Genomic DNA, 13,665 nt, shown 5'->3' with positions numbered 1-13,665 from the left:
TTTATGCAGAAATAATAATTATATATATAATATCATATGTAGAAAATTAATAAATAATTAGAATATTCAGAAAGTATAATTCCTCAGGAAAGCAATACAGATCACCAACTTAATTTCTGAATCTCCAGGTGAATATAAGTGGTTTATATTTTCAGATCTGGAATTGCACTGGTCACCTGTCATAGATGCTTTTAATTTTCCCTGCTGTCTGTACCATCATGAGTTTGTCCCATGCAGAGACATGTAAAAATAGCAGATAAGTTCACATTTAGCAGGAATATGTCCAAGACCAGTGTTTCAAAAAGATCAAAATAACTCAGTAGTACCCAAAATAATAGAAGTCCAAGTCAGTAAACTGTTGAGACCAAGTAGACAAAGCCATAAGATATGTGGTAAAAAAACCCAACAAAATACAGAAACCCTCCCCACACAAATATTAACAACTTTGTCAGAAATGTTGTATAAAAATAAATGGCAATTCAGAAAACACTGTGTCACAAATAAGAGAGCTGAGAAGAGGCAAGTGACTTCAATAATCTCAATTTATTCACTGCACATAGGAGTGAGTAATAAATAATGAAATACATGAGATTGAATTAGGAGAGATGATACTTAAAGCATCTTCCAAAACTAATAAACAGTACCAAACTCTAATGCACATCTGAGTCTTTGTATACAAGTTCCTTCTCTCAAATCAATAAAACTATTGAAATATTTAAAATTAAACTATATTCTCAAGCACTTTCCTGGCTCTGTGACAAAGATCGAGCACAAAGCTCTTCCTTGCATGTGAAAAATTAAGGCTACATTTGCTTTAGTACTGCATATAGATATGGAGTGATTTAGTTCCGTTTCTGTCTCACCTGGATGGATGTAAGTTATGGAAAATATTGTAAGAAGACCAGGTTGTTAAGGACTATTTTCAGGAATAGATGGGATCGCAGTGAACAGTTTTACGGAGTAAGTGACAAAAAAGATAATGAGGTCTAGAGAAAACATTCAGCTTTCAGCCTGCAGGAACTAGGGCGATGGCAACAACTAAGGAAAAATGGCTGAGAGATCTAATTGAAGTGTGCATAATCTTAAATGGTGTAGATAATCTTAATGCTTTGTACCCAGCATGCATTCAAAGACCAGGGGCAAGTACTGTACTTAAAATCAAATGCAGGCATAAAGAAACACTTATTAAGTCAATAGTAACTGCTGAAGTGGCCTGCAAGGCGTAGGTATTGAGAAAAACACATTGAGGGTTCCTCGGGCAACAATTAGGTTATGTCCTGCAGCCATCAGCACTGGAATGAAACATTCATGGCTTCTTCCGCATCCTCGGTGACATTCGAGAGGGGATTTTTGTTTTGTAACTGTACTTGAACCAAGACTGTTTGACATTTTTTATTTCATAAAAGTAGATTATAATGCCTCATTAGATTTTTTTACAACCTCTTACAGATTAAAAAACACAGAATGCAGCTTTAAGTTGACAGTGTTGTGATTTAGGTTGTCTGAATATATGTGCATGAGCATTTCCTAGCTGCATATGTTGCTGAAAGGTTTTGTACGTGTAGATTCCCATCCAGAGCATCTTTTTAAAATCTGTGCTGACCGCAGATTATGAAAATATGCATAAAATATGCCTGATCTTGGCTATTTCTTAGAGGAGGATCAACAACACATTTGATATTTTAATGCCAAATATATTATAATCATAATTGTGATTGACATTTCTGCTGAAGGTTTTTAGTGGCAATGTAACCCAAGTTGCCCTTGCTGCTGGGCAAGCAGAATTTATTTTGCTGGCAGCGTCTGTTGGCGAAAAAAGTTCCCTGATTTTTTACCAGTTTTTTTTTTTCAACATCTCCCTCCAGCTATTACTTGATTTCGGTAGCATAGCACTTCTTATCCAGTATTAAAGATACAGTTCCAGGTGACTGATGTCAAACCACTCTCTAAGCACTTCTGGTGGGGTGTAACTGCAGCATGCAGTGCTGAGATATCAGAAAAGTTACAGAGCTGAAAGAAAAGGCAAATTAGCCCAGGCTGAGTACAGAATTAGCGATGGGGCACTTCTCCCAGGACCTGATAAGTCATCTCTCAACTATGCTGTTCCATGTAGAATAAACAGTGTTTTTGTGTATTACTACATTGTGTATCACTGCACAGTGAGCCTGTCACCTGTTTTATCCTGAAAAATCTGGGATTTCTTGCTTAGGTTTGAAACCAGAGAGTGAAGAATTAAACAAATCATTAGTTCACGTCTTAGGACTGTGAAAAAAGTATTTCTGTAAGGATTTCAGCAAATCTTGAGCTAACATGATGTGCCTTATTTCTCAAGATATTGTATCCCAGTAAAAGAATAAAAGATGGAAAGAAATTAATTTGGATTGTATTGGAGTGTCCACTCCACAGAGGAAGTGAGAAATTTTCATCTTAAAGCTCAGCAATGTCCCTGCTCCCTATTTCTAGTAGAATGAAGGGTTCATATTCTCCCAAGAACAATATTGCACATCTAAGGTATCTTTATGCTGGTGAGATATTTTCCCTCTTTTCATCATTTAGAGGCAGAAGAGAAAATAATAAAACAGATATTTAAAGACTAAATGTAGACAGAACAGCTGTAGTTTTAGCATGTGTTAGCTGGATGAAATCTGAAAAATAAACAATACTAATAGAATGATAATAGTTTTGGGCAGCCAGCCAGGAACACACTGTTGTGAATAGGTCTGGAAAGATTTTTTTTAATGGATTATGGCAATATAGTCTGTTTTATCAAAGATGAAATATTTTATGCAGCTGTTGGTTTCCACTAGATTTTGAGGATAATCTTTTATAGACAAGAAACAAGGAAATTTGGTACCAAGAGTATGAGTGTAGAAAACTTTTCTAGGTTTGGGATAAACAACAATGCTGTGACTGAAGGAGAACAGGGATTTGAAGCTGAATTCTGATATAATCCAGGCCAGTAGCCAAATGCTAAGCAACTGACTGTGACAGACAAAAATATACAGCCTTCTTTTGCAATCCATTTTTGAAAATGCTCAAAAGATTTTGTCTCTTATTCTGTTTGGAAATGGAAACAAAATTTGCAGCAACTTCAGTAGATCTGACATTTAATTTCAATGCTCTGTTCAACCTGTAGCAATAAGCAGAACACGTGTTAGGTACAAATTATTTGTGTTTAATATGGATCTGAAAATAGTTTCTGGAATGTAGAAAAAGGACTTAATTATTTTTTTTAGACTCTGATAGATCTTTTCAAATGAATAGTCAGAAAAAAAAATACCATGAAAAGAGGATGTCAATTGTTTATTTTCCATTAAAAGCAAAAGAAGCAAGTTAAGCCTAATGATAAATTTTTAATTTTTGATGGGATCATCTGTTGAAGATCATTCTGCCTTATGTTCACCTGACTACCTTCTGAAACTCTCAACCCTAAAGTCTCTGTTAGCTTTACTGATTGCTCTGTTGACCACTGAATTGAAGGACATTTTCCATAACTCCATCATATACTTCCTTGGCATATCTCAGAAGTAAGGGAAATGTAATAGGTTTGTGAGGCAGTATTTATTAGAACTTAAAACGGATCCCATTACTTGAGCATTAATATGATATGTAACTATATTTTACTCTGAACACTAAAAACTATATTTCCTGTTCACCAGAAATGTTGTTCTAAGAATTCTTATATATTTTTTCCTATGAGGTTCATAAATGTAGGCACTTTCTGGTGTGAACAGATGCCTGGAAGTTAATATTCTATCCTGAGAGGCAGGTGAAGCAGTAGTGCTAATGTCTAGGTTGTTTTCTTCCTTTTTTTTTTTTTTTATTTTTTTTTTTTATTTTTTTTTTTTTTATTTTTTTCCCCAGCAGATCTGCTACAATTTTCAGCTACTCTTTATCCACTCCATGACTTGAAGACAAAAAAACACCTGTCAGCTGAGAATGGATTCATAGAATCATAGAATGGCTTGAGTTGGAAGAGACCTTAAAGATCATCTAGTTTCAAATCCCCATGCCTTCTACTAAATCATCTTGCTCCAAGCCTTATTCAGCCTGGACTTGAACGCTTCCAGGGATGGGGCATCCACACCCTATCTGGGCAACCTGTTCCAGTGACTCACCATCCTCACAGTAAAAAAAAAAAAAATCATCCTAATACCCAATCTCTTTCAATTTAAAGCCATTTTCCCTTGTCCTATCACTCCATGTCCTTATAAAAAGTCCCTCTCCTCTTGTAGTCCCTTTTAGGTACTGGAAAATTCTACAAGGTCTTTCCAGAGTCTTTTCTCCTCCAGGCTAAGCAGCTTGAATTCTCTTACCCTTGTTTTACTGGGAGAGGTTCTCCAGACTCCTGATCATATTTGTGGTCCTCCTCTGGACTCACTCCAGCAGGACACATCCTTCTTACACTGGGAGCCCCAGAGCTTCAATCACTGTTCCTCATCCTAAACTACAGACTTTATGGGATTAAAATAGTTTAACATCAAAAGACCAAACTCTATAATCTGGTCTGACTTCTTGCATTCAGACGTCTACAAGGCCTTACCAAATTATGTTGTGAGTAGTTTGGGCTGCCCAAGAAGGAAACAGGACTGAATGCTCCTTTTCTATTAACCTGTAGGCACACATCTTTCAGCTGAAGTACTTCTCATATGGATTTTATCTAAACCAGTTTCTGCCCTCAAAATATCGATTCGTTCAGTAGCCAGAATTTTTTCCTAAAATGTCTCCAGGGCAAAATGCAGCTGAATATCAGTCTTACTGTGATTGGATTAATGCACTGGAATGCCATCAGCATTGAGGCAGGTGCCTTCCAGCCTTGAGACCAGCTGGAAGTGCTTTTTCTCTAAACTCCCAGGTGCCAAAAGGCAGTCAGTGAAAGCAATTTCAGACACAAAATTAATGAAGGTAACAGCAGATGATATTGGGCAGAAGTGTTTGGCAAAACATCTGATTTCAAAGGGAATGGTAGCTTTAATCACATGGGTAATATGTTATGGTTGATGAAAGGGGTGTTCATCCATGAGATCAATTCTTGTCCAGTGAGTTTAATACAATGTGTATCTTCATGTTCCCATTTGGATGAGGCACCCTGCCCATGTACCAGCTAGTGAGACATCATAGATAATTCTCCCAGACTTTTATGTTGCTCTTGCAGCTGTCATAATGAAAGTTATGTTCAGAGTTATCAGAATATTTTTAAATTATGAGTTCTATTTGTTATAACAATGAAGTTTTTCCCGTCCTAAAATCTTCTGAATGGTGGAATCTCCAGAGTTTTCATTCAAGTAATTATTTAAAAGTACTATATGACAGGTAAAAATGTATTTACCAATGCTGGAAAAGCATAATTTCTTGTTAATATTTTTGTCTTTGGTCAGATTATATCTTCTTTATGTCAATTTATCATCTGTGCTGTTTGGGGATCCAGATTAAGATGTAGCTAGGAGGGCAGATTGCCGCTATGATTTCTAGGGCCAGCTCAGAATCTACTTCTTTGCTGTCTGTATCTAGACACTCCTCACCAGCAGCTGTACAGGTAAATTGTCAAGAAACAATAACTTTGTTTCTTGATCTTTGTTACTGTGTTTTGATTTCACCTTTTGAAGATCTATGCAAGCAACTGTCAATGAAATTGCTGTACTTACCTACTTATGTTGACGTATTTCCCAAATATATTGGTGCTTGTAACCATTTTTGCAATGCCTTTCCTCAAAGTCATCCATCAAAGCTGATTAGATGATACATTTTTTACACTGAGGGAGGAAAAGGCATTCTAATATATCCTTTTTCTGATTATACAAACTATAATTTAATATAATTAAATATTTTTAAATATTTATTTAAGGTTCTCTTTAATATTATTTTAGAATAAATATAGTTTCTTCTCATTTCAAGTATTGTTATAATATTAAAATTTATTCATAACTTTGCTAGTGGCAAGATCAAGTTCAGTGGTAATTTGACTACACATCTGGATAAGTTGGCTTGTATAGTGAGGTTACTGTGAATTAACATTTAACCTAAATATTTACATTTTATAATTACCATTCAGTTAAAAATGTAGTTTGTTATGTTTCAATCTGTTCTCTGTCTCTGGTTAAAACTGTATTGTTTCTCTTGTTACGTGACATCATCTAATGTTCAAGAAGAGTTGCAGCAGGCAAATCTTTTAACTCTTCATTATTCATTAGTTTCCATTCTGGTCCTTCTAGCTCCTGGGACCATCAAGTCATCGCATGCTTGCACTTAAGTATCATTATTGTTGGCACAGGCTTTTCAAAGCATTAGAGTACACACAAAGGAGTGGTGTGTGGTGTCACAAGTACACGTTGCTGCAAATCATCGTCTTCCTGAGTTTTGTCCTTGTTACTTCCGTATTACACATTATACAAGATCCTGTGTGTGCAATCCTGTCCCATTGTACAAGTACTTGCTGATGTTCTATCCTTTTTTGGGAAATGATTATTTGCATATTCCTTTTTTTTGCAGAAAATATTGCTTCCTGTCTAGGCATACATGACATGCAATCTCTAGTTATGATGGTAAATGTTAGCACCAATCAGTTGAATCAGCAGTTTATATCCTGTTTAGCAATGCTGATTTATCAACGTAATTCAGCTTTCTAGAAAACATGCAGGAAATAAAGGTGATATCTGCCATTTATAAAATCCTCTCCATCAGGACTAATTTTGCAGCAACAGGGGCACATTTACATTTCTAGCAATCATTAATAAAATGCTTGTACAAGCATACTACAGAAACCTAGGAGAACTGAGCTAATCTCTCTGGTGCTCAATGAACTGATTTCCCCATTTGCAAACATGAATCAGTTTTCTTAGCAGATGACATTTTATTCAAGGGAGGTCACCTGAAGGCACTTTTATTTCCTTTTCTTTTTCCCCCTCCATTGTATAATATTCCATGAACATGGTGTGTAGAAATTAAACTCCAAATAGCCACTTCCTTTCCCTTCCACCCTCTTCAGCAAGAGAGGGACAAAGGCAGTGACCATGGGTTGAGATAACAATTTGCTGAAAGCAAACAGCAATGGACTAAGAAATGCCCAGTAATGGCAGCAATATCAATAACAGAAGTATGCAAGAGGAGCAGGTGCTTTACACACAAAAATGTGTTCACCACCTTGACGTAGTTCTGCATGGCAGCCGGGACAAAGACAAGATGGCAGCAGCTCCCACACACAGCACCATGTGGTTTCCCCAGACAAAGACAGGATGGCAGGCACTCCCCACAGCACTCTCCTTGTCCATGAGCCAGGAACAGAAAAACATTGGACAACCCCCAAAAGCTAGATTGTCCACGTCGAGCCACACTGCTGCTTTGGACTCTGGACTCGATTCCGCACAGCTGTGGCTGGTACTGGTGTCACAGATTTTGACTGCTCCATCCAGGTCCACTTGGCTCCTTTCAGCTTGGGTCAGACTCTGCTGAGGTCTACATTTGGATCTACAATAACTTTGCAAAGGATTTCTGTTACTGGATTACTATATGTCCATTTAAATAAATGTGACTCCTTAATAGTCCTGTTGCCTTAGATGAGGGAAAGTGTTTACCCAGGGATAATTCTGCTCTTTTATTTTTCCCAGACTTCTGTACCCTAGTACAGTGACAAAAATTGAACATAAATACTTCCTAGAGATAGTAAAACAACTGAACAGAAGAAGATTACTTGCCATTTCTGGTGGCTTTCTTTCTCTCTGCAGTACATCAGACAGCAGTTTGCCTTCATTCAGTCTTCCAACTCCCAGCTTCTGGACTCATATATGGGATATATACATGGGATATATAGTGTTTCCTTTCCTAATTTTGTTTCAGCTTTCTAATAATATCCATCCTCTCTTACATAACTCTTAGTCATTCCCATTGATTTCATTACCGCTGTATTCCATTTTCTTAAATGAAAGTAAAGCTTATCATTCCTGCTTCTGTACTGACTTTAAGTTGAATGCACCATTACTTCCTTACACAGAAGCCCTTGTAAGCACTTCAGACTGATGTTTCTCATTTAATATACCACACATCCTTTAAACTTAATATAGGCTTATGAAGTTACCTTTTACTCCCCTTCTGCAAAACTGTTCCTTTCAACATTTTTGTTTTAATTTCCTTTTTCTTTCATCTTACTATCTAGTGCTGATGACAAAATTTCCATGCAAATGTGTGGATTTTTGACTAAATTAACATTTTCAAAAAGTGTCATCTTGGAAAAATTTAATTCATCAACACATATGCCTGACCCTAAAACTTCCGCAATAAAATCCTTCTGTGTATTTTTCGGTTTTTCAGCAGTTCACTAAAATCTATCCACTACTTGGCTCTAATTTTTTACTATAGTTACTATTTTATAGTTCTTACTTGAATGATAAATATTATCTTATTTTCTATTTAAACATTTTATAGTATTTTATTTCAGAATTTCCCATCTAATTCATAGCTTATATTTCCTTAATAACTCACTTTAAGTTCAGATCCAGTTGCTCACAAATTGGAAGCAAATATTCTAAAGATATTCTACAGAAAGATTTCTCAGAGGTAGTCTAGGAAGTAGCTGCAGGTTTTTCGGACAGCATTCAAAGATATATATATGTATACATATTATATGTGTATATATATATAATATATATGTGTGTGAGTTTTTTTTCTCTAGATCTACACACACATATGCACAGAGCCTGTTTATGTATGCGTACACACAAACACCACACGCACAGTTATGATGTATCACCTGGTAGCTGTCCACAGTGTCTAGTGCTTTATAGGAACTTGAAACTTTTCCCTTTCCTTCATCCTTTTTTGAAGATTGGCTTTTGGCCATCACTTTTTAGCAGTTCTGTAAAATAATTTTCTGTGAAAGAGTGACATCATACACCCCCACAGGTATTTATTGCTGAGTTATAATCCTGCATATAACTGTTTATGTCTCAGTCCTCCTGATCATAGAGAGGTGAGTATAAACACCTGTAAAGAATTTTTAGAACAGTGCATAAATATGTATGCATTGAAAATTCAAAAATATGAAAAACAGAACTTTTGTATTTTGCAAAGAATTGTATGAACAATATGATTGCAATTCGTCCAGCTTTTTTGCTAACTGAAAGTTATCAAAATAAATTCTTGTAACAAAAAGTAGGATGGCTTTCAATCCTGCAGAATGAAGTTAAGAAATTATGAAAAGCCTTTCAATATGCAAGTTTCAAATCAGCCATGAATAAACAACTTTAGCCCTAAAATACAGAGGAATAATTCTCAGTTAAAAAGGGTTGTATTATCTTAAAGCATATATGGATAGACTGTGTTGTGACCTTGCTTTATCATATTAAATAAGGGGGTTTTTTAATGAGTATTTTCCTTATATTGCCATATAGCTGTGCTGTCTGAAGTACTTTTTCCAAAATTTCAGTTCATTTCTTAACATTATCATTTTATTACCACTTTTTAGAACATAATTTTTTCATTTTTCATCCTTGTCTCTCTCAAAGCAGAATATTGAATGCTGGTGTTTTTTGGGTTAAGTTCATTGCATGTCCCAAACTCTTACAGAGATGATTTTATGAAAAGTTAAATATTTTTAATGACTTAACTTTTTTCAGGATATTTCTTCATCTCTTAAAAGGGTCTTATTAATTGTCAAAGTGATGCAGAATGAGACTAACCATGATATATGTGATGCTTGAAAGAAAGACCTCTGAATATATCCTACATTCTGAGAATTGTTGATATCTGAGATTCTGAGAATCGAGAGATATCTTTTCCCATTTTTTCATTTTAATAAGTCCTTTATTTAAAAAGAAAATGAAGAGGAATGTTTTGTTTTTTTGGTAATTTGGGTGTCATTAGTTTTACACTTAAACCTGGATTTGTCTCATCTCACCTCACATGGATGAGAAATCTGAGACTTCATCTTTCTGTAAGCAATGAAGAGAGGTAATGTTTTGCTTCATTGTTTCCAAGGAAATTTGAGCAATTAGGATACTAATTTAAGCCCTTTAAGTCACTAAAAATTCACAAAAGATGGTTTTGAATTGTCTTGCTTATATCACGGATCTTTGCCCTAAAGCCAGCTCACACATAGAGGAATGCTTCTCATTGCTGTGGACCTTTGAACTACTGATCAAAAAAATTTTCCATTCAATCTATGAACCTGAGCTAGGTGAAACTTGCTGATGTTTCTTGCAGCTACTGTTACTTCAGTGTTGCTCTCTCCTTCTTTTTCTTAAGATCAATCAAATTATGTTTGATCCAAACCCGTAATAACTTGTAAAGCAAGTTTTTTACAGTCAGCAGGCTGCAAGCAGCTGGGCTGCTGAGAGGTGTTCCTCTTGATGTTGGATTTCTAATGTCAAATTTTCTCTCTTTTTCAGTCAGCAGTACAGGTCCTTATTTCCACCTTCATTGTGCAGTGAGTGCATGATATTCAGCACTACCAGGCTAAACAGAAAAGCTGACTAGGTCTACCTGGGAGATGTTCATTGTTCTTCCCTTATGGGAATGGTTTTGAGAAATCAAGATGACAATGTATCACAGCACCTCATATTGCACTTTTTTCATGAAATTTAATAAATTATTTACCTCAGACTTACATGACAATTACATTATTCATTATCTCCTGACCAGTGAAGAGAAAGAATCTTCTGTTTTGAATGGTATACTATAAACTGCCAGGTTATGCACAATTTAAGTTGCTTAGATTTCTTTTAATTAGGAAAACAAACTCAATTCAGGGCAATATAACAATGCAATATATTTTTTGTGAGTCTAAAATCAGACAGAGAATAAGTCCTGTCTCTGATAGGCTAAACCTAGATTTTTATAAACTTGAAGAAAGGACTTGGACTGTTTTTTTGGATAAAACTTGTCTATTCTGAATTTTGGAAAAGATTGTCTAACCCAATATGCTGAATGCTTGATTAAAAAAGTGCAAACTTAAAGCTATGGTTGATATATAGTCTTGAATTCACCTACATTTTCTGTCTCTCTATTGATTTTGAAAGACTTTAAATAACTGTATCAGGGGGCTTATTTTGTGTCAGTCAAAGCAATTTGCATTAAAACAGTACTTCAAGAAACTCCTCAATGAAAAATCCTGGCTGAAAAAATGCTTGAGAAGCGCATTCCTAGAAGCCTAAAAGAAACTGGAGGGAATGACCAAAAGTATCTTTGGAGTAGGAGTGTTTTCAAAAAGTGAATGTACAGGCATTCTCTTCAAAACACTCTCTGTAAAACATTCACAAAAATATGCTACCTTTAACTTGGGCAGAAAAATTCAATGAAGTTTTCTGATTGTTTTTTGTATGTTTAAAAGGTTTCCTCTTTTCCTCTGTAGTAAACATTCTCTAACCATGAACAAACTCCAGTGTTTTTGCCATTGAATCCTCTTTTATAACACAAACCACAGGGGGCCTGCCTCAGTGTAGGAAGCTGAGACTTGAGCAAACTTCTGAGTTTCAGCCTTGGCTAACATAATGATTTTCTCTTTTTCTGTTACCTGGAGCTGTTTTGTTACATGAAGATATGAAAAAGTACAACTAGAGATTTACCCAGTAATTTAAAATATATAAGTATTTGAGAAAAAAGTATTCTCTTGGAGGTATTCTCAACTTTTATGAAGAGAAATTGATGGGGAATACATCATAGAGATTTACTCCCTTAGGCCTTATTGGTCTTTGTAACGTGTAAGATGCATGATTTTAAACAGAGGATTTTACATCACTGACTTTTAAGATTTCCTAGTTTAATTTTTCAGCAGGTGGTTTATAGAGCTAAAGTATTTAGAAAATCTTTTTAAAAGTAAATGGCGCTGGTAGGATGTTCAAGCTATATGATGATGAAACTTCTCTACATGACAGCAATGCATAGAATGTGTCCTGTTGCACTAAGAAAAGCAAAGGTTTTTTTATTGACTGCTAGATGACTTATGGTGACTTTCATTTTTTGTTATTTGATTTTTTTTTCCAGCTTTCATTTGCAGCAACAACTCCAGAGTTGGCTGATAAGAAAAAATATCCTTATTTCTTCCGGACAGTGCCATCTGATAATGCAGTGAATCCAGCAATTTTGAAGTTACTCAAACATTATCATTGGAAGAGAGTAGGAACTTTAACCCAGGATGTACAAAGGTTCTCTGAGGTAAGATTTGCATAATTTTTAGGATGCACAGAGAGATGCCAATATCAGATTTCTAAGGAGTTAGTTCCTTTATTAACAGCAATTCAGGAAAAAGAAACTGTCCCATTGTTTCAGTCCTGTTTGGCTTTCTCATAGTAGGTCACATTTGCTGTACTGAATAAGCTTAATTCCCTTCAGGGGTTTATTTGAGTGTCTGTAATGAAAGCTACTTTTGCATGTCTGTTTTTTACGCACAAGATCATTGCACCCCAGTGCAAAGGTTCCTTTATACACTTTGATTTGCAAAAACATATGTTTCTGAGGGAGGTTTGTATTCTGACTCTGGTTCATTTAAAAGGTTGAATAAATCAAATTTCATCATGTTCCTTTTATGCTCTGACTTATTACAAGCATCAATCTTAACACTGAGGAACAAAATCTGGTAAGTCAGTGGCTGAAAATATTAGAGGAGCTTACTGAGACAAAAATGTCAGAAGCCCTAGAACTAATAAGATCACATAGCTTGCACCCCACAGATCTTTCAAGTTTCACCCTGAGCAACATTTTGGTCATGAAAATTGCACTAAAATATGGACTAAATGTCTTTAAGCATGGTCTTAACAATTGAATAAAAGAAAACGTAAATGTAACGAATCAGAGCAAGACAAGGAAAAGAGTTGGCCCATTAATTATCAGAGAGGTAAAACTAACAGAAGCATGCCTGATTGTTTGGTTGTTGGGAGTTTTTTTCTTCTTCAGCATTGATTGATTGAGAAGGCTGACTGTGCTCTGAAGACTAGCGTAATTAAAACTAGGGAAGAGGGATAAGAGTATGTTAGAGTCGTCTTAGATGAGTCAGATATTTTCAAATTGTCTGGCACAATTAATTCACAATGGAATACTTCAGAAATCTTAGACTCTTCCCTATGAGCTTTGAGAATTAAAGGATAAAAAGTAAATGAATTGTGGGGGGAGGGAAGAAACCTTTGTGTCTGTCTTTCCAGAAAACACACAAAGGCCCTGGGAATTATAAACCATTCAGGTTAAATTTGATTCCTGGAAAGACACTTGAACAAATAATCTGTTTGGAATCACAAAGGAGATAAAAAGATGTCAAACAATGGTGAAAATGGATTTTTCAAGAATAAATCATGTTTTCCGTCTATGACAAGGTAACAGGTCTCAAGGAGGTGTGATAGGTGATGTGCGATATTTCATGACTTATAAAACGTTAAAAGTGCTCCTAAAGAAAAGTAGGGAAACTTAATCTTGGTGTAAGAGCACTCTTACTGTAAGAGCAGTCTAGTCTCTTAACCAATATTCCTTCTAAAAAAGTTAATTGATGTCATGTCAGTTGCATATTTGTTTTTAATACAAATGCTGAAGCAAAAAGTCACCAAGAAGTATGGTATACTTTACCCTTCTCTGTCTTGGAAATAATTTTAGTGAGTAGTTATCAGTGGTATACTGTCAAAAAAGAAGGATGAGATTCTGTCAAGTGGCATTCTCTAGAAACAGTTAAGATTTTCTCTAGATAGTATG

The 13,665-nt window shown here is 35.4% G+C and overlaps 1 protein-coding gene across 1 annotated transcript in view; it reads left to right on the top strand.

Annotated features, from left to right (window-relative positions):
- The window catches only part of GABBR2 (gamma-aminobutyric acid type B receptor subunit 2), a 458,385-nt gene that overhangs the window by 173,247 nt on the left and 271,473 nt on the right, over positions 1-13,665 (top strand). The window contains exon 4 of the mRNA XM_005517349.2: positions 11,974-12,144. Coding sequence (XP_005517406.1) covers positions 11,974-12,144 — 171 coding nt within the window. The remainder of the gene's footprint in view (positions 1-11,973; positions 12,145-13,665) is intronic.

The sequence above is a fragment of the Pseudopodoces humilis genome, chromosome 1, assembly GCF_049639895.1.
Source record: "Pseudopodoces humilis isolate 2021_Gansu_Grassland_sample_001 chromosome 1, ASM4963989v1, whole genome shotgun sequence".
NCBI classification, from domain to species: domain Eukaryota; kingdom Metazoa; phylum Chordata; class Aves; order Passeriformes; family Paridae; genus Pseudopodoces; species Pseudopodoces humilis.
This window is presented reverse-complemented; position numbering and strand designations above follow the sequence as displayed.